General features: G+C 42.0%; 1 protein-coding gene and 1 long non-coding RNA gene across 2 annotated transcripts in view; one reads left to right on the forward strand and one right to left on the reverse strand.

Annotated features, from left to right (window-relative positions):
- Positions 1–4517: 4517 nt before the first annotated feature.
- On the reverse strand, positions 4518–26128 carry RAB18 (RAB18, member RAS oncogene family). Its single transcript, XM_005290926.4, has 7 exons — positions 25498–26128; positions 19512–19567; positions 11470–11531; positions 8377–8449; positions 7310–7428; positions 7160–7226; positions 4518–6284 (listed from the first exon to the last, which is right to left on the reverse strand). Exons 1-7 carry the CDS (start codon positions 25563–25565, stop codon positions 6109–6111), a joined length of 621 nt encoding a protein of 206 aa, XP_005290983.1. The 5' UTR covers positions 25566–26128; the 3' UTR covers positions 4518–6108.
- Positions 25695–26920, forward strand: part of LOC135981279 (uncharacterized) — a 37318-nt gene continuing 36092 nt past the window's right edge. The window contains exon 1 of the long non-coding RNA XR_010598225.1: positions 25695–25790. This is a non-coding gene — a long non-coding RNA (uncharacterized LOC135981279). The remainder of the gene's footprint in view (positions 25791–26920) is intronic.

Here is a 26920-nt window from a genome sequence, read left to right on the forward strand (position 1 = left end):
ATCAATATGTTGCACATCCACTCAAGGATAATCCTGGAGTCCAACACAGTTGTCAGTGTCAAAACCTGAAACCAAATTTTTTAAATGGTCCTAATGTTCTCCAATCAGCATTCTCCTTTATTCCCCTTCTGAAAGAAAGGAGGGTTAAAGTGGGGCTGTAGATAGATAGGTTCTCAATGACATTTGCTTAACTACCAAACCCTAGGATATGTTAGCCACTTATTCTCTCTTTCAGGAGACAGTAGATCCTATCAAATGAGATATTCCTTACCTACTTTCATAAGCCAGGAGGAATAAGGCTCTCACCCACGAATGGCAAACCTAGTCTTCCACACCCTCATGAGGCACACCCTGGGGTGATGCTGAAACCCAAGCAGGGGGAATTTGTTTCCTTGCTCTGGTTGTCTCTGGTATGAGTCAGCAAAGATAGAAGAATGGCCACAGCTGTCACATCTGTCTGGTGTATCCAGGCTACTCCCTCAACCTGAATAACTGCTGAGTAATATAGTTATTGCATCCATGGCAGAGAGTCTATTTCCTCTTTATCTCTAGAATAGCCCTTTGGGTAACCCTGCATCCAGACTCAAGTGTTGTCACTTAGGCCAGTACCTCTTCACCAGCATGTCGGACTCCTTCTTTGTCAGTTAGCCATATGTTCTGGTGAACTCTAGTAACACCCAGGCTTACAGGTAACGTCAGCAGCTGATGACAGCCAACATTCCCCATGAGATGCTTGATAGTCTCTTTCTGCTGGGTATAGGTTCTTTAACATTTGTAGAATCCACTGGAATAGACTTACTGGGGATCCTCAAGATGAGCCTCTACTTTGGGAGTTGTATTGGTGTAATCTACCTATACAACTATACAGCTATGGTCCACACATGAAAGCTCTGGAGCCCTCTAGGTTTTCAATTAACCATGGGAAAGCAGTTACCTGAATACAAGGCCAAGGTGCTGATGAGTTAATGCAAACAGTACAGTCACCTAATGTCCACTACCATAGACATCTTGGCATCAAGCCGCCCACTCCCTCCACACCAGGGTTTTGGAGCTGTGCTCTGGCTCCGCTCCAGTTCCAGGCAAAACCTGCAGCTCCACTGCTCCAGAGCTGCTCTGCGCTCCAGATCTGGGCTCTGCTCCAAAGCCTTGCTCCACACTGACCTAGAGGATCACCAGGGGTCATAGATGAGCTATGGCAGATGAAGTGCACAGGCAGAAAGTCACAACACCAGTGGCACAAAAATTCTGAATGCATCTACCAGTAGCATAAACAACTCTTCCAGACCTATGCCACTCTAGTAAAGGAGGAAAAATGAACCTTTTACCCCCCCCCCACAGTCAATGCAGCAGACTCACAGCTAGCACAGTGAACTAGCTCATCATCCCAAACTGCATAGCCCAGAAATCCAACCCAAGTATCAACCACTGTGAAAAAACTATCAGCACCCTTTGATAGTTCCATGTGTATTCATTTGATCTTAACTGGGAAAGAAAACTCAATCCCATTGTATTATTCACCCCATCACCCTTGACTGAGCTGCCCCACCTCAACACAAGTGCCAAAATTCAAGGAACCCTGAAAAATATTAGTGCCACAACCTGGGAAACAAATCCATACCTCTCCTCACTGGTAAAAGCCAGCGAACAACTATGCTCACTATTAATAGAAGTTTTCAATGCCTTTTTCAGGGAAGAACCCTTACCCAAATGCAGTAGTTTGATCAACCCTCAAGAAACCATCATTTGATCTTGAAAGACCTGTCCAATTACCATCTCACCTGCAACGTCCCATTCCTGGACAAAACAATTGAGAAAACAGAAGCCAGCAAACTCCAACATGTGACATCAGCCAACATCCTGGATGCCTCACAAATCAGGGTTCAGAACAGGGCACAATGCAGAGACAGCACTAACGGCCCTAGAGGAGCACTTCAGTCAGTGAACACAGGCAAAATCTCCACACTCATAATGCTGAACCTCTCTTCAGCTTTTGACACAATAAAACACAAAAAAGTTAACCCGCTTACATCAAACAATAGAAGATGGCCCAGCACTGCAGTGGTTTTAATCATTCCTCTCCAGCACAACTCAAAGTGGTGATGGGTAATTGCTTCTTGTCTATGCAGGCCATCACCAGCATGATCCCACAGTGATCCCCTCTTCAATATCTACATGAGACCACTGGGAAATACTGCGAGATGCTATGGACTCAGCTGCCAACAATATGCAGACAACACTGTCTTATTCAGCATTGATGCAGTCACCACTGCTACGGGTATGTCTACACGGAGTTAAAAATCCCTGCAGCATAGTCTCAGAGCTCAGGTAAGTTGACTCAGTCTCATGGGGCTTGGACTGCAGTGCTATAAAATTACAGTGTAAAATGTTCCCACTCAGGCTGGAGCATGGGCTCGGAGACTCACTTCCCCTCATGGGCTGCTAAGCCCCACCAATAGAAACATTGCAAGATATGCTTTCAATCTCCCACAGGAGGTTATGGTAGAAAGGTTGAATCTTAAGAATGAAGCTTTGCGGTATTTCACAAATGGAAACTTTACAAGTAGTGGTGTAACTGCCCATCTCAACCTTCTGCCGATCTGAGAGAAAGGATTTGAATCATCTCCACATATTCTTAGCAGCATCCAGTGGCAAAAGAAATAGAAGACTGAAATTCTGCAGACATCCAGTAGAATGAGCAAATATTAAGCAGTTTTCAATGACAAGTTGTCTTCCACTAATATACAAAACAATTGTGCTACAGCCTAGTCTAGAGCCTTGCCGGACCATTTTCTGGCTGCCTTGGAGAATGTGAACTTTCATGACTTTGCTCAGAAATGGAAAATACAGACAGATACTAGTGTGAAGTATGTAGCACCAAGAACCTATTTCTTGCATATTGGTCAGACTATAGCAAGTTTTAAGGTGGGAGGTAGACTTCTAATCCTTCCTTAGTGCAGTCTTTTTACTGGAAGATTCAGACAGCCTTTCAGTCACAAAGGAGACCATAAAACAGTCAAGTGGTGACTTGCACTTTCTTCAGTGTTTATTGGATGTCCTACATAAGTAGGCCAAATTCTGAAGAGAGCAATAACCTAGGCACATGGCTGTCTAATCCGGTCACTAAAATAGTCCACCACAGACAATTTTATAGCAATTGTACTGAGTTCTGTAAGACAAGGGAGCCCGCTTACTGTGGTTTCCTGCCCAGAATAGCTCTACTGGGTATTGCTGGAGTCTCCAACCTCTGCGTAATTCACAGCACAACAGAGAACTCCCATTAGTTGAGGCAACTGAAATTCCCAGATTATGGAGTGGGGAGACTAGTTCAAGCACACCCTCCCAAGAGTGCGAAGCGAGTCCATTCTAAATTAAGACTTATGTTGCCCCCTTTATCTCCTCCCCACCACATACTAAACTCCATCTACAAACTTCACAAATCCTACACATTTCAGCAGTTGTTGCTGGACACAGTTTATCCAAGAGCTCCTACAAGCATGAAGCATAGATTGAGTTAGCATTGTAGTTTAGGCACAATCCTTCATTTTGCAAATTGATTTTGCCTAACACCACTCCTACAGAGGTAGCCGGTGGCAACATACAGATTGAAAGCTGTTTAACAACACATGTAAATCAGAACGCAGATGATGCAAGTCTCATTTGCAACACAACAGCAAGCACCAACAATGTAAGCAAGATATAGTGGGATTTCTTTAGTCAGTTAACTGGTACTAAGGATTTGGAGCGGCTCTGTACTAGATGGTACAGTGTGTTGTTCAGGTTATTGAGAAATTTAGTGCATGAATGTTGGTGTAGTTTAACAGAGGGTTGTTAGGAAAAATGAGGAAGGGAAAGAATGGCTTAAAATAAGTCACCCTTCAGCAAATAGGCACAGGAGATCAAAAGGACTATAGCAGGGTTAAAAATCGGCACTTATGTGTGTTTGTGTTGGGAGTTAATTATTGCTGTTCAAAACTGCACTGAAACATAGGACCCCACTAAGAGGGTGCCTGAAGAAGTTAGGCCTGTCGAAGTTAGCAGGGAATGGTAAGGTATACGTGCCTGCAGACCAGTTTAAAATCTTTCCTTTAATGCTTTTCTTTTTTTAAACTGGAAAATAAAAATAATTTTCAGAAAGCGGCTGATCACTATATCCCATTGGTCACAGCCTCCCAAAGGCAGTCAGACCTGCAGGGTAACAGTTGCTACACAGGGTACTGTAGTCCAGGGGTCAGTTTAAGTGGCAGAATTCTATGGTGGAATGTAAAAAGGTACAATGCCTGAAACCTGAGGGGATGCACTCGGCCTAGACAGGACAGCCCTGAAACTGACAACTAGCTAAAAGTTAAATAATTAGTATCATTTATCAGAAAGCTGCATTTCAGCAGCTGAGGTTTTATGTCAATATTTTTGTAAACGTGTACCTACCCTAATCAAGCATTTAAAGCATAGAGCCAGGACAACCTCACCACTGATGAATAACTGGGTTAGCAAACGTATGCTGTATCAAGACACAGGAAGACACATCTAAAGCTTTAATGCAACATGGAAGTGTATTAAATTATTGATTACATTTACATATTTAAATGATCCTACTTACAGTAATAGTACTTAAGATACAATATTTGGTAAAAACAGCTAGTATATTTAAGTCTTCGAATTTTGGTAATGTTTTCTACCAAGTGTAAGAGTAGAAAGCAAGGTTTCCATAGATGAAAAGTGTACTTAACCAGAAACAATCCAATTGGCTGCAAAATACAGACTTACTATGATGGATTGCTGACATCTACAGAAAATGCAGTATTAAAAAGGTATCTTAATGTATATTTACAAGAAACTGCTTAGTGGTTTGTTCCAATATGGAGATCAGTTACCTGCTTAATTAAGAAGGATGTGTCTAGGCTTGTCTTTGCTTTAATGCACCAGAAATAATCCCTCCACAAAAAGTGTACTAGAAAATATACAACTGTACAATAGGAAGAGGATAGAAAAGTTGAATACTGTGGAAAAAATTTATTAGTCTATACAGGCAAGTCATCTGAAACAGATAAACCACTGGCTGTTTACAGTAAACCCAAGTGAAATACTCATTGCAATAGTATTTTCCCCAGAGATCCAAAAGCAGTGTGACTTTCCCCATATTTAGTGTCTGACAGGAAATTATGTTTCTGAACAAATAGCCACACAAAGCAGTTATGTGATATAGACCTTCATAGCCATAAGTGAGCTACATGTACATTACCAATGTTTAGGAAAAGAGCGTCTGTACTTAAGTGTGACAAGCTGATTCATAAAAAAAGACACCATTCAAATCCTTGGCCAAAAAAAAATGAAGACTCTACAGCAGGACTATGGTGGGCAGCATCATAAAGACTACTGTGCAAGAATGCCATAAATTTAGTATATAAATATGACAGGATTAAGATGCCAGTTAAGCAATCAAGTTATCAACTGAAGTGATGATTTTTTAAAAAATCCCCTACCGTGTTTGCTCAACTTCTCAAAGGAAATTTTAGAAATCTCTTCAAAAAGTGTTCAGATTAACTGGCAGAAGCCATAGTTTAGATAGCTCTGCTTAATGAAAAAGAATTTGTAACAGACTTGGCTGTAAGAATTGTGTAATCATGCTGTTTATGTTATGCAGTACCAACAAGGACAAGCATTTATCAGTAAAAGATATCACATTTTATCTTGCATCATTTTTAGGATGTGTGCATATAAAGCAATTCTAGAATTCCAACAGTACTTAAACCAAAAAAAAAAAAATCCAGACAAAAAGCAGACAGAATGCAGCAATGTATATTTGTTAGATGGCTATTTTTTAAAGAGTAGTTACATGATAAATGTATAAGGTCATAAAATTTGAGTGCATTTGTTCTTGCACACTATTTTATGCTACATATAAAAAACCTGAAGATTGCAAGTTGGGCATGCTTACCATAACATTTTTCAACTGGGAAAGCTGCTGAGCATGTTTTCCTACAAATGTTCACCGCCATGATACAAAACAAATATGTGCAAACTGCAAGGTCCCTAAAAATAGCAGTTAATGAATTTACAGAAAGGTGACACTATCTGTTTAAATATGCAAGAGGATAACCTTCCCAGAGTTTATAACATAGAGCAGTATCCACCACAGGCTCTTCCTCCATAGCCTTCTTCCTGGTTTGATAACTTTACGCCTCGGTTTTGGCTCTCACTTTCCCACAGTCCAGGAGTCTGAATGATTTTTTCAACAAGTTCTTCAAAGGCACACTGTACACCATCACATGTTTTTGCACTTGCCTCTGGGGGAAAGAGAGATTTAAGAAGTCAAGCAAGCATTAATGTATTTTTCACCATCTTCTTACTTTAACTGGAGAGAACCAACAGGTGTTAGTCTCAACATGCATCCTACACTTTTGGTACAAAAGGGAAAGTAGTCACAGATGAACAGCAAGTCCTAGTATTTAAGGCAGTAAGATGACTTTTACTCTCTACAGACAGATATGAGCTTTGACATGCTATGTGAAATATTATTCTAACAATTGGCATGTTCAAGTTTGTTTTTTTTTAACTTGAAAGTCTAGCAATGTTAAAGGGTCTATTATACTTTACAGCACAGCCTTGTACTGACATAAGACAAGTCTTGTAATAAGCTAGTGATACTGAGTTAACAGGATATATGGTCCAGTCATTAGAGTAGTCACAGTGAGTGAGGTTTCTACTAGACACCACCAAGTTTAATCCCACTTAGAGAGGTTTCTTAATATGGGAGAGTGGAATAGAGAATGGTATTCGGAACATAAAACAGCCTTTATTTTGACCACAGTATTTAGATATTAAGGTGATGGATGCACTGGAAGTGTACAGATTGAAAAGAATGACTCCAGCTCCAGTCAGGCAGTTTCATCTGCCATGAGTCTAGAAATTTGGATAGACTCATTTTAAGACCAGTCTAAACAAGATGGGAAAACCTATCTTGAGGATGTTGAGGCTTAAGTTAATTTTGTAAAGCACTTAAACAATGCAGCTGAAAGGTACTATTAGATTACTTAGCGGATACAGTAAAAATTTTCACCTTGGCAATTCTGTAAAAGTGGAATCTAACCACAGTTTTATTTTTTACATAATGGTAACTTAAAATATCACGTAGGCTTTACATACATCTTCAAGAGCATACCTATGAACAACATGGAATGTTTTCTTGCAAATTTGAGACCTTCATTCCTGTCAACTGCACGGTTTTCCTGCAAGAAGAAACAGTATATTATATGCTGTGATAGATGTATAAGTATAAACTACTGAAGGTAATTTTTCCAAGTCTGCTTACCTTATCAATCTTGTTTCCAACTAACATTTTAACTATGTCATTCCTTGTGCAGTATGTCTCCAATTCATTTAGCCAATTGTCCAGTTTGAGAAAGGTGTCTCTTCTTGTGACATCATAAACTGAAAAATATTGCCAATGGTCACTAACCTGATTTAACATATTATTTTAAAGACATTTCCAAATAATTTATTGCAACTATTGATTGCAGACATTCAAAATCTGAATTTTTTTAAAAAAGATTTGTAGACAGACATATCAGCATATTTTCAAGTTATTGCATATACAATAGGACACGAATGAGGCTGAGAATCCTCTTAGAGCCAAGGTGCTTTGTATTTAAGGCTAACAATCACCAAAATTATTTTTGCCCCTGGATTTCTTGTCCACCGCTCAACTCCAGCAATAGCGAAACAGACATTGCGCTCCAAGTGCCTAGTAAGGAGACTTCCAACACACAGTGAGGCAAATACCTAAAAGCAAAGCAATAGTTATCTTCAGAGGGCAGATGCAAGAAGTAAGGTTTTTTGACCCCGTTCTCCTTTCCTTCTATCTGAAGCATAGACTTCTTAATTTAAACCACAGTCTTTTCCAAATGACATTGGGGGTGTGATAAAAAGGTCATCAATGTTGGGAGCACAATGGAGGATATATTTTAGTTAAATAAAACATTAAGACTTGTCTACATGGCACCGTTTGTCCTGATTATGGAGGGGTGTGTATTGTTGGTAACTTTTAGTATGTGCCAGCAGAGTTTACATGGGATAGTAAGAGCACAACATTTCAGCGTGCTCTACATTCCACATCCCTGTAGTCAGAACTGTGGCGCTGTGTATACAAGCTGTGATGGATTTCTTTTGGAAAGAAGGGAGGTGGTTTCCTGTCGGAAGGAGATGCTCAAGATGCTGAGATACTCCCAATTACTGGAGTATCTAACTAGAAGTCAAGAATTTCAGTATTAAACAGCCAAACGTAGTTGGAGAAGAATTAGTTGGTCTTTAATTTTTTCGTAAAACTAAAAAAAAAAATATCAAAAGGTTTTAAAGTGGTACATTGAGTAGCATACTTACCTAGGATAACACCCTGTGCTCCTCTATAATAGCTGGGTGTTAATGTTCTGAACCGCTCCTGACCTGCAGTATCCTAAAAATATTCAGAACGTTTTCCATTACTGTACTTGCACAAAATAATCTACTCTACGTGCTACTGAAAGAAAGTACAGCATCTGCAAGATCTAATTAACACAATAAAAAAGAAACTTCAGAACAATCATGGAATATAGCACCACCAAAGGAATCAAGTTTAATTACCTTTAGATGAAATACCATTAAGATTAGATGCAGAGTTGATAAGAATTTTGCTTCAGGAAGTGGCTTTTAAAGTCTTAGCATTTAAGTAAAATACGCCACTCTACAATGATATAGGGCACTCACATTTCCACTGACGCTATTGCTGCTCTACAGCTAGCAGATAAGTGAGACACCAGTGCAACAGCTTCACTTGTTTCTAAGTGAACATTTTAGGTTTGCAAAACACTGCAAAGTCTTGTGATAACAAGACAAGATATATGGCTTTTCACTGCCCAGTATTTGATAATCAGCTTCAAACCACAGAAAATTAGGGCAAACCAAGCTGTAGCAGAAGTACCAAAAAACTGATCACATTTCTTCTTAAACTGAAGTAGCTTGTGAAATCAGATTTATATCTTAGGACTTTATGAACTTAGAGGACGAATGGGTCTGCAGAGACCAAGTATTAAAATGCTGATTACATATGCTTTGTTGTAGATCCTTGAAACTACACTGAACTATAAGCACCACAGATCATGAGAATATGCATGCATCAGAAACAGAGAAGCTAATTTACTCAAACTCTGTCCCAGTTTAGAAGCGTATTGCTTACAAACAAAAAGTAAATGCCACCCAATCTATCTCCAAAAGAGCAGTCATTCCAATAACTAAGATATCAGCAACGTTTTTCATTCAGGTTCAAAATTCACTCCACCACCATAGATCCTGAATATTCAAGCTCTTTGTGAGTGGAGTACAGAACACTTCGGTGAAGAGAAAAACAAACAAACGTCTACCCCTACCCCCATCTCAAACTAGAGCCAGAGCACAGGATTCCTTTGCAAATGCCCCTTACCAGTCTTCACCCAAGGACTGTTATCCAGGGCTGTAATAGTACTGCTTCTCCAGGCCACTTGAACCACAGAAATGCAGAACTCTGGCCCCTCCACCAGCCTGTTTCCCTACCAGACACCACTGTGGTTTTCTATACTGGCATGGAGACCATACCACTGTACATAGGTATACAGAAATCAGCAATGTTTTATGCTGCATTCCTGAGTTTAGCATGGACGATGAGTGAATGCAGTGGTCACAGAGAAAGCCAGCAGTTTTATAACTCAGGTTTGTGTTTTGGAGATGCAGGGCATAAAAGAAAAGAGAAGTTATCTTTCCCTTTGAGTAGGATTCTCTCCATGAAGGATTCACCCGGTCTCTTCAGGAAAGAGTATGCAGGTGTCCTAGATGGCTCATTTTCTTCCTCCCATGAAAGAGTTCTGCCGCTCTGACACTCCTACCTCAGAGAGGAAATGTTCCATTGGCTCCTGTTCTCTCTCATATGCTTATGAGGCCCTTATTCAGCGGTGTCCATTTTCTCAGGCCTGGTCTACACTGGGGGGCGTGGGAGAACGATTTAAGTTCGCTGATTTCAGCTACGTGAATAACGTAGCTGAAATCAGCGTACTTAGATCTACTTACCATGGTGTCTTCACTACAGTGAGTCGACTGCTGCTGCTCCCCCGTTGACTCTGCCTGCACCTCTTGTCAAGCTGGAGTACAGAAGTCGATGGGAGAGTGCTCGGGGATCGATTTATTGCGTCTAGACTAGACACAAGAAATCTATCCCCACTGGATCGATTGCTGCCTGCCAATCCGGCCGGTAGTGAAGACATACCCTCAGCCATCATATCCACTCTGCTTTGCTTGATCAAGGATGTGTTTGAGGTAGGCACTTACAGTCAGATCTCCAGAGCCTTCAGTTTGGTACTTGAGGTATGCAGCACTTTTGATATCAAAGCAAGGGAAGTATCCCTGATCTGTATTTTTCTCCCTCTTGTACTCTGCTTCTTTCCTCAGACAGACCAGGCAACACCAGAATTGCTCCACTCTGCTTAGCAGTGAGAGAGTTTCAAGCAGCCTGCCAGCACAGAGCAACTGACAACCACTGGAATTCCAGTGGTTGTTCCATACCAGAGATGGATTCATGACCATAGAACATGAGCCTTGCTTATAGATTAAAAAGCAAATATCATTAAGAGTTATTGGGAAACCTTTTCCCTTCCTTACTTTCCATAGTTCAAGGTTTGAGGTTTCCCTTCAACAGTCAAGGTCATCACAAGTACTTAAACAGTTATGCAGGATTCAGAGTTTCTTGCTCTATTTTAGCTGCTATGTTAGTAGAGGCAATCCTGAACTCAGACCTTAGCAGGCAAACTCCTTTTGGTTCACCTGGGTGTTTCCACATTCTTGTCACTTTAAAGTTAATAATGTAAATTAAACATGCACAACTATGGTAATTCTCAAGCTAGGTAATTTATGCAGTATTCGTATTTGTATGGAAAATGTAAAGTCTTAGTTAAGAAGATTTTTTCTTTAGAAATGTGAATTCAGCGTGAGAAGCTTTATACCTAATTTAACATGCTTAGTTATCAGGCTCAAACTGTATAGTCTGATGTGATATAAACTCAAGTAGAATGTTATAAGAGGCACGGGTAATATTTATCGGTCGTCAAATTAAGGACTTTTCCTTCTAATGTAACTCCATATTCTCCTGTATACTTGTTGGCGTCTAAATTTTGTTTGGTAACAGTAAAGTCTCTTCCCATAAAAGAATTCTACAGAAGAGTCCCATTCTTTACTTTCAGATACCAGAACTGATACTATAGCTACGTTACCTACCCTGAAAATGGGAAAAGCCCATCAGTAACGTTTTCATGAATGACCCAGTAAAACAAAACAAAAACCCACACACCCCACTACTAACAAAGCCTGTTAACATGGCAAATCCCTTCAACTGCATTTTTCCATAAAAATCACCACTAATACAAATCAATAAACTATGTAAAGCTCTGGTGTTTTACTATGTTCAGAACTTACCCATATTGCCAGTTTAGCTTTATTTCCATCAACTGAAATTGTTTTCACCTTGAAGTCAACACCTGGAAAAATAAAAAGGTTTTAATTCTCCTTCAAACGAGTGTTATGATTAATTTTGTCAGACAGAAAGACAACGAAAGATCCAACTAAGTCAAAGCACAACTTCAGTTCTGACAATAGCAGGTGGAATGGATTAGTTTAATCGGTTACTATTTGCCCACCCACCTCCACATCTCTTCTACTTTCCCACTATGGTCCTACACCAGGCTTTGAAATTAGGGCCTAGAAGAGTCTTCAGGTAACCATGGGCCATGGGCCAATAGGTATATCATGGAAGTGAAGCAGGTACTAATATTTCCTTCATGAAGTGTAGCATTCTTGAGTATGCTGTTCAAGTTAACTCCAAATTTCCTCCTCCACATAGTTTGCTGCAGTCTAGATTCCAATTTCTACCCTTTCATTCCACCATTTCCCAGTGTGCATCAGCTATACCAGAAGCTATGGGCTTGATGCAATTCTATAGCCCATGTTATGCAGGAGATCAGACTAGGTGGTCATAATGATCCCCCTTCTGGCCTTAAGATCTATGACACTGATCTAACAGTTAAAGGCCATTCAGATGAAGATGCTATAATGCCTCTTAGAAAAGTCCCCGCAGACAGTGCTGATCAATTGCTTCTCTGTCCCAGGAAACCTCAAGGATATCACTTGGGGTCTATTCTTTTACTTCTTCCTTAGAAAGCCACTGGAAGGTTTAACAGGAAAGATGGTTTGTGGCATACTCATTGCTGAGGACACTCAACTGTCTTCCACACATTTGACCCAGCTATTGCAGTGGAACTAAAGGCTTATTGTTTGCATGAGGGCAAGATGCCCAAGGCTCAGTCCAAATAAGATAGAAATAATGTTACTAGGTTGTGGGGGAAGAGTATGCATGTCACTGTCAAACAAAAGTTTGGGTACTATTAGGTTCTGGATTGCTCCTGAATGCTTAGGTATTGTCTGTGGTCAAGACTGCCTCTCCACCCCTGGCTAGGAGAGTGGATCAGTTCCTGGTAGATGAAGACCTGGGCTCAATTACCCATAATTTGTCACCTACAGGCTAGATTAGAGTGTTCTACATGGGATTACAACCATACCTTTTAGAAACTTTAGTATGGAATGTAGAACCTAGAAAACGTTACATTAGCATTTCCAGAGTCACATACATTGCTAATAAGTTTGAATGGAGTTCAAGGTATTTTCAGTTGATCAAGTCACAGATGACAGCCTGGTTACCTGGCACACTGCTTTCATGCGAGGATGCTGCTGTTACAATCAATGGAGTCACTACAGCTGGAGTCTAACTCTATTTTCTGAAGGGTCCTCTACTTTGGAACTCTCTCCCTGCTTTAGTACTCCACAGCTTGGATTCATTAATTTTCTAGGCACACTGCAGTGTGAAGCACCTAGATTATGGCTATAAAATTTATCTAGGAAGGTCATGATTCTAGAATGCACTGAACGTTACACAGGCTTTTAAAAACAAACAAACAAAAACAAACAAAAAACAACAACCCCCCACCCCATCACTGTCGTTAAAACTACTTTTATAACAAAAAAAGTACACTAAGGTGTAGTTTGAATGTTTTTTAAATTAAGATTCTTAATCCATAATTGACAGTTTATAACAGTACCACATAATGTTTTCTTAAGATTGGTTTAGCACACAATTACTGTTGAATGAACAAGCTGCAGAGCCAGAAATTCTAATTACTATATCTCCAGTTACAAGTCAGTGGCAAATGTACTCTAAGTAGGTAAAACAGGAACTTGCCATGCCTACAATTTGATTTAGATTAAGCCTAAATAACCTGCTGCCCTGTCAATTTTCAGCATTCAACATAAAAAGAGTTGGCTCTTAAAACTAATAGCATTCTATGCTGAGCTGCATCAAAGGGTACCTCTGCTAAGAGCCATGACAGCCCTAATGAACAGCTAAGTATATGTTTTTAAACAGATATATACTTGAAGCTACAATTTTTTTTTTTTTACAACCCTTCAACAGTTTTTACCTGATCATGACCACCTAAAAAAACAAAACAAAACAAACAAACAAACAAAAACCACACAAGCCACTTTAGCTGAAAATTCTCTCATTCTCATCCCAATTATAAGTTTCAGGAAGTGAGCGTAGTTTGTCTATACCACTACAAAAAGTTTAGCTGAACTTTGAGGTAATGGCACCTTGCTCATATTCCACAAACAGGCCCAAGATTTTGTTACTGGATACAGTTATGCAACTTCAACTGGAGATGCACACACACATCTTTGACATCATTGACCCCCATTACCAGTTACTCTAAACTGAACCCAAAATGCTCCTTCTGAGCAATACAGGCCAATCAAAATTAACAAAATCTGAATTTGATAGAGGTATTTAAAAATGTAAAAAAAAAAAAAAAAAAAAAAAAAACCACCACTTACTTTTTCCCTATGCATTTTTAAATAAGCATGCTGCTTAGCATTACACCACATTGTATATTTTAACCCTTTTAGGTAATAATGGGAAGGAGAGCATAGTTACAGTATAGCAGAAGACAAATAATAAATTGACCTATGTTTCTAACAAACTGCAGGGCTCTTGATGCAACAAGACTATCACCTTAACTTGTACAAAAGAAACCCATTATCACAACGCTAAACGTAGTTATGATCTCTGTAAATGCATCACTGGCATGCATTAATATTTATTTGAGCTGTTGATACTTTAGTCTTCATTAATTTGATTATAAGAAGCCTAATAAAAAAAGTGAGCTTGCAGAAAAGCACATTTGTAACAGAGCTAGAGTCCACAGACAGTTGCAAAAAGGGTTAACAATTAAAAGTCTACGGTGCACAATCCACCAGCATAGATTCAGAACACATACAAATACCTTATATTTATACTGTATATAGTTCCTTTCATCCAGAAAGATCAAGAACTTTGAATTGAATGCCAATATTACTCAAGAATGCTACACTTCATGAAGGAAATATTAGTACCTGCTTCACTTCCATGATATATCTATTGGCACATGGCCTAAGGTTACTTGAAGACTCTAAGCCCTAATTTCAAAGCCTGGTGTAGGACATAGAGTATGCTGTTCAAGTTAACTCCAAATTCCCTCCTCCTCCACACAGTTTGCTCCAGTCTAGATTCCAATTTCTACCCTTTCATTCCACCATTTCCCAGTGTGCAGCAGCTATACCAGAAGCTATGGGAAGTATCAATTATCAGGGTTGTTTCTAGCAGGTCCCCTAGAAATGTGTTCTTGGTCCAATGCTATTTAATTTTTATCAATGATCTAGATGGTAAGCAAAATCTTTGCTGGTAACAATTTGTAGATCACAAAGATTGCTGAGATAGTAACCAGTCCTCATTATTTACCGTTAGAGTGATCTGAATCACCCAGGTAAATGGTTATAATTCAACAAAATGTTTTATTACCGTCAGTTTAATTGAGGTATTTTATCTGGAAATCAAGAATGCAGGTTATACCTACACAATGGAAGACCATCTGGGCAGTGATTTAGAAGGATTTTGAGGTGACTGACTATGTTGACCTCTATATGAGTTCTCAGTGCAATGCTGTGGCAAAATGGACTAATGAGATTTTTGATGTACACATGGACTATTAAGCAGAAGTAGGGGATGCACTTCTCAAAACAGATGTGGAAATCCTGGAGAGTTCACAGGAGGATCACAAAAATGATCCATGGGCTGTGGGGCCGGGGGGAAAAACAGCCTTACAGTACAAGTAGAGTCCCCAGATACAAAATTTGTATCTGCATTTGATCTGTGATCTGCAAACATGGTCCGTAGATATCTGCAGACAAAGCGGATATTCACAGATCTGCAGGGCTCTAAGTATGAGCCTTAAGGAGCTCAACTTAGTCAGCTTAATGAAGATACTGTTGACATGCAGCTTGATCACCATGTACAGGTTCTATACAGGGAAAAAGATCTGATGAGGCTTTTACAATTTTGCCGACAAAGGTGAAAGATGCAGTGGCTTAAAGTTGGACAAATTAAACCCTGAAATAAGCATTTCCTAGTAGGGAGGGTAATTAAACAATGGAACAGATCAGCTCACCAGGGAAGATGGTAGACTCAGCATTGTTTGGAGTCTTTAAAACAAAGTTACATAACTTTCTAAATTATATGCTGTAATCCAGATTCTGGTAGAAGCAACCTGTGTGTGTCAGAAGCCAGGCTGGTCTCTCCTTGCTTGGGAATCTGTGAATCCCCATGTTCATCTCCTTCTTTAATGGGCCACAGCAGAGCAAGATTGCCCGCATTGCCTTCAGCATGGTCAAAACACTTGCAGCTTTGCATTAATACAATGGCTATAATCAATTTTCATACTTTAGGGCTTCAGCCAGTAACCTGCAGGCATCAGGAAGGAAGTCCCCTCCCCCTCAATGCACAATTGGCCAGATGTATTGTTTCACGTCCCACACCTTCCTCTGAAGCATCAAAGATTAGCCACAGCTGGAGATGGAACATGGGATAAGGTGAAGCAGTGCTTTGAAGCAGTTCATCAAATCCTTTTTCTTAGATGGCTGGTCAGTGTGTTTTGCTCAGGGTCAAACTGATCACCAGGTTTGGCATTGGGAAACAATATTTTCCTCAGGTCACACTGGCAGGGACCTTGGGAAATGGGGAGGTGGAGGGTTTGCCTTCCTCTGCAGCATGAATTGCCTGTTAGGATCATCTAGGCATTTCTCACCAAGTCAATTTCAGGGACTTTAGCACTTCAGTCTATCCTGTTTTCTGTCTGTGACACACAACAGTTTAGTCTCCTGAGGACTGAAATGCTTTAGTCTATAAAATTCTGCAAAAAGTTTAGTTATTGAAGACTTCATTAAGTCTTGTAAAAGAAGAAGCTGATGTTTGGAACGTATGTGAAGCAGCTAAGTCACACATTTGATAGCTGTGTCTGCTAAGGAGATCAATAGTGAAATAGTTAATATTGACATCTATATCACCATTAGATGTTAGAGTCAACACTTCACTGAGATAAACGGTGAGAGCTTTCATTGACCCAATAAAAGCTCTCACATAAGAACTATTTTTTGAGTCTGTTTTTAAGATAGTATTTCTTTGGTTTATGCCAGGCACCTGTAGGGAAGGTTCTCTTGTAAAACAGTTTAGAACCTCAGTATTATTAAAGGTCAAGCTTTGTTCCAGAGTAAAGGGTGGATACTGTGGCTCCTTACACTGTGGAACAATAGTGTCCACAGGGCTAGCAGCAGTATGTAGTATAGTAAAACTAACTAATAATCTACATCAGCTAATGATATGGTTATTGAAGGTAAACAATATGTTTCAAGTTCAACATTGTTAACTTTAGGTTGATACAGAATCAATTTTTTGATTGCTTTGCTGAAAAGTTTTAATATTTGGGAGTTTATGCAATAGTTGACAATTATCAGTTTTATGTAGATTTGGCCCCTTGAGAAGAGACATTTTTAAAACTCAGGCAAGTTGACCTACATCATGAATTTGATCCTCAATGCATGTTCCATTAATGGTTTCCTTCAGGGCCTGCATTGTTTAAGGAAAACGCAGCAGGAGCTCAGATACCTACTTTTTTCTTGCCAGGATGAGCTCAAGCAGTTCTTGTTGATGTGGAAATATATTTATACTCAATACCCACCTGAAAGCAAGGGAGCTGACAAAGCATTGACATTTTTGTCACCATACTGATGATTGTCCATAATACTGCAGTGCTGATCAGACAGGTCAAGTCAGATGGTAGGAATTCTTTAAAAATTAAGTTTTCTTTGGGCTGGTCTACACTACGGGGGGCAGGGAGGAATCGATTTAAGTTATGCAACTTCAACTACGCAAATAACATAGCCGAAGTTGACGTACTTAGATCTACTAACTGCGGTGTGTCCACGGGAGACGCTCTCCCATCAATTCCCCTTGCGTTTCTTGTCAAGGTGGCGTACCAGAGTAGAAGCTAGAGCAATTGGCAGTTGATTTATTGCATCTATACTAGACACAATAAATCGACCCCCCACTGGATCGATTGCTGCCCATCGATCCAGCCGGTAGACAAGCCCGGAGTAAAAAAAACTCACCAGCTGATACAGATTACTCTTTTGAGCTAGGATCTTCCTATATTTGATGGCATCTAGCACAATAAAGGCCCCATTTCTTATCTCGGTCTCTGTGTGCTAATCTAACATTAATATTCCACTTTAACAGACTTTAAGGTTGAAAGGCATTCAGAAGTTAGGATGTGACAAGAAAGGTCATCCATAGAACCTTAATTCTGCCTCCTTATGCATATATTTTTGCTACAATCTTTATGTATGTAATTGGCTTGCAACCTTAACCTAACAATAGTTTATGCTAGAGATGGCAGCTAGTGCCAGGGGATATCACTGAAAAGAAAGGTACGTCTCTTTCTCACTCCACAAGCCATTAAGAGAAGGTAGATTGAAGGGATGGTATCAAGCAATGCCTTGTCAACAAGTCTCAGTTGCCCAAATTAGTAGTCGGGACATCCAAAAGAAATCAAGTGTTAGTATTTCTGCAATACCTATTTTTTCTGCATTAGGAGTTGGAATTAAAACATGGCTATCCCTAAACAATAATTTGATTACATAGTGTCCTACTCATCCCCCAATATTTAATTCAGCTAGTCAAATACATTAGACAACTATACAGTTATTTTTGGCTTTACATTAGTGTTTCTCTCTCTCTCAGTAGTCACCTCGATTGATCAAGAGTTTAAGGAAAATTACTTGCTCTCTTCCAGGTCTTTAGTTAGAACCTCCATTGCAGTAAGTCTAGTGTTAGAATTAGAATACCTTGTACAGGAAAGTTACCTTAATTTGCTCCCAGTTCACCAGCTATTTGTTTAGCTTGGATTACAGTTATACGATATATCACATAATAGCAGGACGGGTTTTAGGCATTTTACTGCCTTTCACAAACTTCAATATCCACACCAGCACCCCTCCCATTCTGGGGTCTGTCTCTCCCTCCTAAATACATTTCAATTAATGCTGGGCCCTTACTGCTGCCCATATCACTGTCCCAGCAGTTTTTTTTAAGCAGATCTGGGCACTCCCCTCTCCTCTTGGCCACTTGCCCAGGAGCGGATACTTGTTTTGGGGTAGGTAAGGAAGGAGCCACTTCTTATCATTCAGACATCTGTTCCTTGAAGGGGGAGGATTGGGAAACAGGAGTTCAGTGCCCAGTATAATGTAGAGCTTCTCTGGAGCAGGCCACCTATGCACCTACTCTAACATGAATCCTGTGCAGTACTCTTATTACTATTAAACTAAGTTCCAATCTCCTATTACTTGAGAGATTTTACTGATTTCTCATGAAGGTTAGCAAGAATCTTTTGCACACGGCTCTAATAAATTCATTAACACCACGAGTGTGGTTGTAGTGCTAACAGATGCAGGTCTCCTTCAGTGACAATCCATGTCTATACCTTCCATCTTCAAGAATACAGAATACACACATGACAACACTGTCTCAATTCTGAACTGATTTTGTGCAAAGTGTAAGAGCACCCAATTACTGTTTATACTTCTGTAGTGTTTAACGCCGTACACTATACATATGTCTACACCTAAAAGGCTTCAGCGGCACACCTGCGCCACAATAGTGCTTCAATGTAGACACTACCTATGCTGACAGGAGGCATTCTCCTATTGGTGTGTAGGTAATCCAACTCCCCAACAGACAGTAGGTAGGTCTGTCAACCTAGTATTGTCTACAGTGGGGGCTAGGTCAGCTTAACTATGCCACTTAAGGGTGTGGATTTTTTTTTTTTTTTTTTTTTTAAAAACCACACCCTCAAGCAACATAGTTTAACTGACTTCATTTCTAGTGTAGATCAGGTTAATGACTGAGCCAAGATCATCCCCTCCCACCTTACTGAAGAGCAGATAAGGCTGAACCTCATTACCAGTTGTGCAAACACAGCAAGTCACTGTCTTCTACCTAAGTTAGTTTGAATTTTTATGAAGTCGTGTTAGCACACACTTACCAATTGTTGCTGCAAGTTCTGGGTCAAATGTATCATCTGTGAACCGCAACAAAAGGCTGATGAAGGGAAAAAAAAAAAAAAGATATTAGAACATTAAGTATTTGTTGTTGCAGTGTAACTGTAGCTTGCCAGATGAGTGCATTATTGTATACCACAAATCTGAAAGCAACGTTACATTAATATAAAACAAGGTAGACCTGAGTGTCATCTTCAAGACAGTGCAAATAAAAGTAATGCATGTCAGCTTGCTGTATAACTAACATTAACTATGTTTTGAAAAAGGAGTAGTTATTTTTACTCTTCAATTCCAATACCGAGTAAGCCTCTTTGAAGCTAGGCCTCAATCTGTCCCTGACTAGGGTCATCCAAAACGTCACATACTCTACTGTTCAGAATATTTTATTTCTATTGTCCTATTTCAAGTCTTCTAAAACTCAGTGCAAAAAAGCACAACATTTCTGCAATTTGAAAGAAGGTTCCAAAGTGCAAGTTAACTTACCACAGTAGGAAGAATCTAAGAAACAATATATGTGCAAAACTTCTTAGACACAGAAAGCCACAGAACTTTAGTGGTAAGTATTAGAAATAATTGTGGGTTTTTTTTCATATTTACAGTGTACAGGTTCCAAAATACACTGAAAAATACGAATGCAGCCTCACACAAATTAAAGTTCTGATGAAACTGAACACTAAAGTTAAATTTTACATTGTACAGGTGTGGATGGCACATCAAATTATAGAAAATTCTGTAACTGGACCACAAGAGCAGCTAGTCCTATAAAAAGAGGGGAAGAGTCAATGAAGACACCCAGAGTTCAGAGCCCCCGGAGGAATACAAGAGGACTCGTAGAAGATTGCAAAGGAGAAAAGACAAGAGAACTTGCAGTCAGAAAAAACAGGAGGAAGGCCAGAGAATCACACTATCACCTGAAAAAGTCAGGTCTATGTGATTGGTGACTTCCTACTAAGAACAGAAAGGCCTGTCACCAGAGCTGACCCAGAGAACAGAAGGGTGTGCTGTCTGCCAGAAGCTAAGACTTGGGATGTGGACCTGAGGTTGAAGAAGATCCTAATTGGAGCAGGAAAGAATCCACTGATTGTCCTTCATGTGGAAACAAATTATACATTCCAGCGAGAATCTGGCATAGCCTCCCTTGTTACAGCTAGACTGGGAAATGGAGGCTCAAATGATCTTCAGTGGGATTCTACCTGTCCCTAGAGTGGGAGAACGAAGGGGAGACAAGATGATGATGATCAACAGATGGTTCGGGCAGTGGTGCTATAAGGAGGACTTGGGGATGTTTGATCACTGGAAGGCATTCATGGACAGAGGACTGTTCTCCTGGGATGGACTCCACCTGTGCAGGGAGGGAAATAAACTTCTGGGATGGATGCTGGCACAACTGATTAAGAGTTTAAAACAGGAACTTGGAGGAGTCATGTAATCTTCATGCCTGATTTGAACATTGAGCAGGAGGAAAATCAAGTAAGGAAGGATACAGCAATGGAGAAAGGAACAGCAGCAGGTAGGACAATGGACATTAAGAGAAAAGACAGTGCTGATACTAATGAAGCTAACAGTCAGACGATACTGAAAGTAGAATGACTATGCATTTGGTTGAGGAATCTGGGCAAAGATAAGTAGAAATAACTAAGAAGTTTTAACACCATTGCAAGGAACCTGGGTAACAAAATAGAAGAACTAGAACCACAGGTGCAGGAAGTGAAACCAGATACTATAGGGATAACAGAAACATGGTGGAATAGTAGTCATGACTGGAGTACAGGTATTGAAGGGTAAATGTTGTTCAGGAAAAACAGAAAAAGGTAAAGGTGGTAGAATAGCATTGTATACTAATGATGAGGTAGACTGTAAAGAAATTAGAAGTGATGGAATGACTAAGACAGAATCTGTTTTGGCCAAAATCACTTTGGGGAAGAAAGCTACTAGAGGTTTCCCTGGGATAGTACTAGGGGTATGCTACAGACCTCCAGGATCCAGTTTGGATATAGCCAGAGACCTCTTTAATGTTTTTGGTGAAATACAAAATACTAGGCATTGCGTGATTATGGGAGATGTTGTCCTCCAATCTATATCTGGGAAGTTAATTGCTACTAATTATAGTAGGGCCTAGATTTTCCTGGATATGATAGCTGACAGATTTATTCACCAAACAGTTGCGGAACGAACAAGAGGTGATTCCATTTTAGATTTGTTATTGGTAAATAGTGAGGACCTCATAGAAGAGCTGGCTGTAGGGGACAACCTTGGTTCAAGTGATCATGAGCTAACCCAGTATAAACTAAATGGAAGGGTAAACAAAAACAGATCTGCAACTAGAGTCCTTGATTTCAAAAGGGCAAACTTTAAATGAAATTGAAGGAATCAGTTAGGGAAGTGGACTGGACAGAAAAACTCAAGGATCTGAATGTGGAGGAGGCTTGGAATTATCTTAAGTCAAAGCTCCAGAAACTATCCAAAGCCTGCATCCCAAGCAAAGGGGAAAAAATTTGTAGGGAAGAGTTGCAGACCAAGCATCTCAAACAGGTAATTAAGAGAAAGCCTACAAGGAATGGAAGACAGGATGGATCAGCAAGGAAAGCTACCTCTTGGCAGGAAGTGTAGGTATAAAATGAGAACTGTCAAAAGCCAAGCAGAGTTGGACCTTGCAAAGGAAATTAAAACCAGTAGTAAGAGGTTCTATAACCATATAAGATGAAAAAAGGAAAGTAGGGGGACCGCTAAGCACAGAGGATGGGGTGGAGATTCAAGATAATACTGTATAGGTATGGCCCAACACCTAAATGAATACTTTGCCTCAGTTTTTAAATATGACTAATGAATAGCTTAGGGACAGTGGCAGGGTGGCTAATGGGAATGAGTATATGGAAGTAGAAATGACCACATCCAAGGTGGAAGTCAAACTCGAACAGTTTAACGGGACTAAATCTGGGGACCCAGATAATCTCCATCCAAGGAACTAGCATGCCCAAATAGCAAGAGGTTTTAATGAATTTGTAAACTTGGGGGTTATATCCTATGACTGGAAAATTGCTAATACAGTTCCTACTCATAAGAAAGGGTAAAAGTGATCCGCGAAACTACAGGCCTGTTAGTTTGACTTGAATTGTATGCGAGGCAGGGTGGATTTGATTTAAATAATGATTTAAATCACTAGTCAGGAAGACTTGATTTAATCATGGATTTCTATATAAAGTGCATTCTTTTTGGTTGTTATAACCTTAATACAGCAACTCCGCACTTAACGTTGTAGTTATGTTCCTGGAAAATGCAACTTTAAGCAAAACGATGTTAAGTGAATCCAATTTCCCCATAAGAATTAATGTAAATGCAGCCCTTAAAGCACCTGTGTTCTGGGTGGCCCTGCCTGCAGGGGGGGGCGGGGGGTGCCGCGCTGTGCAGAGCCACTTGCACACCCCCTGCACCAAACAGGAGCTGCCCCAGCTAAGTGCTCTGCACCTCCTGCCTGCCCCAGCCCTGAGCCTCCTCCCGCACAGGGCTTTGGAGCGGAGCCCGGAGCTGGAGCGCAGAGCAGCTCCGGAGCAGTGGAGCTGCAGGTTTTTGCCTGGAGCTGGAGCGTAGCCGGAATACAGCTCCAAAGCCCTGCTCCCACACCCCCACCCTGAGCGCCCTCCCACACCCTAACTCCCTCCCAGACCCCACACCACACCCTGAGCATCCTCCTACACCCTAACTCCTTCCCAGAGCCTGCACCTCGAGCCCTGAGCCCCAGGGGTAAGCCAGGGACACCTCCCCACCACAGTACAGTACATAATGCCTTTTGTCTGTCCCCCAAAAATGTCCTTGGAACCTAACCCCCCGCATTTACATTAAATCTTATGGGAAAATTGGATTTGTTTAACATTGTTTCACTTAAAGTTGAATTTTTCAGGAACATTACTACAATGTTAAGTGAGGATTTACTGTACTTGACACAAAGTTGCTGTTTACCTTCCAAATAAATGAAGAAAACTTTAAATGCTAAGTGGCTTTAATGTTATTCTTAGATATAAAATAGTAAAATCCTTATAACATAGAAATAAGATTTTAAATGTCTGTTTTGAGATATTAAATACATGCACTAGGTAACCAAGATGTGGGAGTTATTTATTTAAGTGTAAACTTTCACAAGGTCACATGAACAAGAGATGACTTAATCTAAAAGAAATTTGCTCAAGTCATGTCAGTCATCACAGGATTAGTGCAAAACTTTACAGATCCGACACACTGAGGATTAGAAAGAAGCAATGACTAGCTGTCACCTTGTTTAAAACTATTAGAAGGCAAGACTTTAGCAGTAGCCGTTTCCCTTTTATCTGATGCAAGATAGCAGAATTAAGTTATTGTTTTAAAAAGCATTTATTTCTAAATGTAATATAGTTAGGCGTGGAATGATTAGAATTTTTGATTTGTAAGTGTCAATAAACAGTAATGTAAACAAACACACAAACCAAAAGAATATTTCAATTGATAATAAATAGAAATTTACAGATAGGCAAAAAAAAAGGATGTTTGAGAACTGCATTTGATTTAAGGATATTTACTTCATACATTTTGACTTGTAATATTCACAATTAGTGATTTAAAGCTTTAACTTTGTATATCTCAAGGTCTGCCATTAAGTAATTACTGTGACACCCCCAACTGTCCGACCCCACATAATTTCCCACAACTGTGAAAATAAATTAAAATCAATAAAAATAAAAATGATTTAACAAAACACTATTATTCACCAAAATGATAAAAAAAAAGTCAAATTCTGCCAAGACTAACTATGATACTGTCACATGTACAGCACATACATCTTTTCGACACAGCGTGGTCAGGACCTTCTTTTCAGATCTCATTTGAAAGACCCATACATAGTAAAATGGAGGGGAGTCAACAGATCTGTCTGAGTAGTGCAGTTTTGATATTTTTATTTAGTCCCTGTTTTAACTAGGTCAGGGGACTGTTCAAAGAACCCCTACTCACTCACTGCCAGAAGGTTCATGCTAGTATGATCCGCCGGTACTGGGAAGCAGTGGTTCAGAAGTAATTTAACAAGTTGCACCTAAAGCACCATGGGGGGGAGGGGGCTAAGAGGGAGCCTGCTTCTGAACAGAAACTAAGACAACTAGGTAAGAGGGTCCCTCAAGGATAAGCAGGAGGGAAGATAGCCTGACTGTGAGGAGGAACGTCCCAGACAAGGCATGGAAGGCCCCTAAATGAGGAGGGGCAGAGGGTCGAGTCCCAAACCCGAGGCAGGGGGCAGGCTGTGACCAGGGCCAGGACGTGAAGGGCCCCTGCTGGCTGTGACCAGGGACGGAGGAAAGGGGCCAGGACCTGAGGGGGGGGGGGGGGGGCGCACGCTGGCTGTCACCAGGGCCGGAGGGAAGGGGCCTGGCCTGCCCCAGAGGTGGGCCCACCTTTGGCTGTTAACACAAGGGGCCCGGACCTGAAGGGGGGACAGGGACGCCACTGGCTGTCACCAGGGCCTGAGGGACCAGGACCTGGGTGGGGAGCGCCGCTGGCTACCGCCAGGGCCGGAGGGGAGGGGCCCGGATCCTCCCGCTGGGTGTGAACAAGGGAGGGGCCCGGGCCCGGACCTGGGGGGGCGGGGGGGGGAGGGAGATCCGGACCTGGGGGGAGGGGGGGGCGTTGGCTGTCATTGGGGCCGGAGGGGAGGGGCCCGGATCCTCCCGCTGGTCACCAGGGCCGAAGGGGAGGGGCCTGGACCTGAAGGGGGGGGGGAGGGTCCGGACCTGGGGGGGGGGGGGGGGGGTGTCCCCCGCTGGCTGTCAACAGGGCCGGGGCGCGAGGCGGTGCCCGAGACCGGCAGCCCCACACCACGAGGCCTCACCGGGCCGTCCCCGCGGGAGGAGGGTGGGCAGCACGGCACCGGGCCCAGTCATGATCAGCCGGCCCGGGAGACTGGCGCCGCGAGGAGGGAGCTGTTGCGCGGAGGGAGCGGGGCCGCCTCACCTGGACTTGCCGACACCGCTCTCGCCGATGATGAGAATCTTCAGCGTGGTCAGTATGTCCTCGTCCATCCCGAGCGAGCCCGACCGACCCCAACTCTCGTCTCCTTGCGCAGGCTAGTCTAATCCGCTCGTGACTGCGCATGCGCACGCAGCCCTTTTTATTTTTCAGTTTTCTAGTGCAGCCCCTCCACGCATGCGCCTTGACCCGCCTCCACTTTCGAGTCCGAACTGCCGAAGTCTCCCCTGCGGCGCATGCGCTGGAGAAGGCCGTTGTCTCTAGTAGCTCACAGACAGGTGCGTTCGGCGACGTGCTGTCACCTCGCGGACCGGTCTGCGCACCCCGCTCAGCTCCTCAGCGAACAGCCCCGTGCGCTGCGTCACCCGCGCAGACTGGGGCCATCGGCTGCTGCTCCTCTGCCCCCACACCTGCGTGCTGCCCGGGGGTATGGCTGCGCTGCGGCCGGGATCAGCCCCCCACACCTGGGGGCTGCCCGGGGGGTATGGCTGCGCTGCGGCCGGGGTCAGTCTTCCCCACCCCCGTAAACAAACTCGCACTAGCTCCGCTCCAGCATGCCAAAAATTGCAGCAGGGACGTTGTGACAGGGGTGGCGGCTCGGCTAGTCACCTGACTCAGACCCAAGAGGTGGGAGGGCTTGGACTCCAGCCACCAATGGAGCCCTAATGTCCCTGGGCTATTTCTAGCATGCTAGTGTAACCCTTCTGGGTGTGGTGGTCTGTCCCATCTAGTGGCACAAAGACTATGTAAAGAGAGGTTTCAGAGTAGCAGCCGTGTTAGTCTGTATCCGCAAAAAGAAGAACAGGAGTACTTGTGGCACTACAGAAGTGAAGAAGTGGGCTGTAGTCCACGAAAGCTTATGCTCTAATAAATTTGTTAGTCTCTAAGGTGCCACAAGTACTCCTGTTCTTCTTTATGTAAAGAGAGAGATAAAATGAGTCTGCTCTACAGCCTTAGCTAATAGCCTGTCTGCTTTTAGCTCATACAGTAGAGGCTACTGCACTAAGCGCCAGAGATTTCAGGTTCGATCCTGCCCGCCGACAGACCCTGGTTATCAGCATTACACTAGCTTCAGCAGAGTTAGCAGTGTCTACCCATGCTGGGAGGGCATGATCACAGCTGTACTGTGGACATATCCTTATCAGTGACCAAATCTACATGGGGAAGTGGGACAACTGGCTAAATCAGGGGTCTCAAACATGCGTCCCGTGGGCCTATTTCCTGCGGCCTGCCCTGGCCCCAGTGTGTGCCGCTGCCACCCTGGAGCCGCTTTAGGTAAGCAACTCTGGGCCAGAGCCTGAAGCCCTCCTGCTGCCCTGAGCCCCCTGCCACATCCCACATCCCTCCTGCACCCCAGCTCCCTGCCCTGAGCCCCTTGCCTGAACCCCAACCCCCTGCTGCACCCCTC

This window comes from Chrysemys picta, chromosome 2 (assembly GCF_011386835.1).
Source record: "Chrysemys picta bellii isolate R12L10 chromosome 2, ASM1138683v2, whole genome shotgun sequence".
Classification (NCBI taxonomy): domain Eukaryota; kingdom Metazoa; phylum Chordata; order Testudines; family Emydidae; genus Chrysemys; species Chrysemys picta.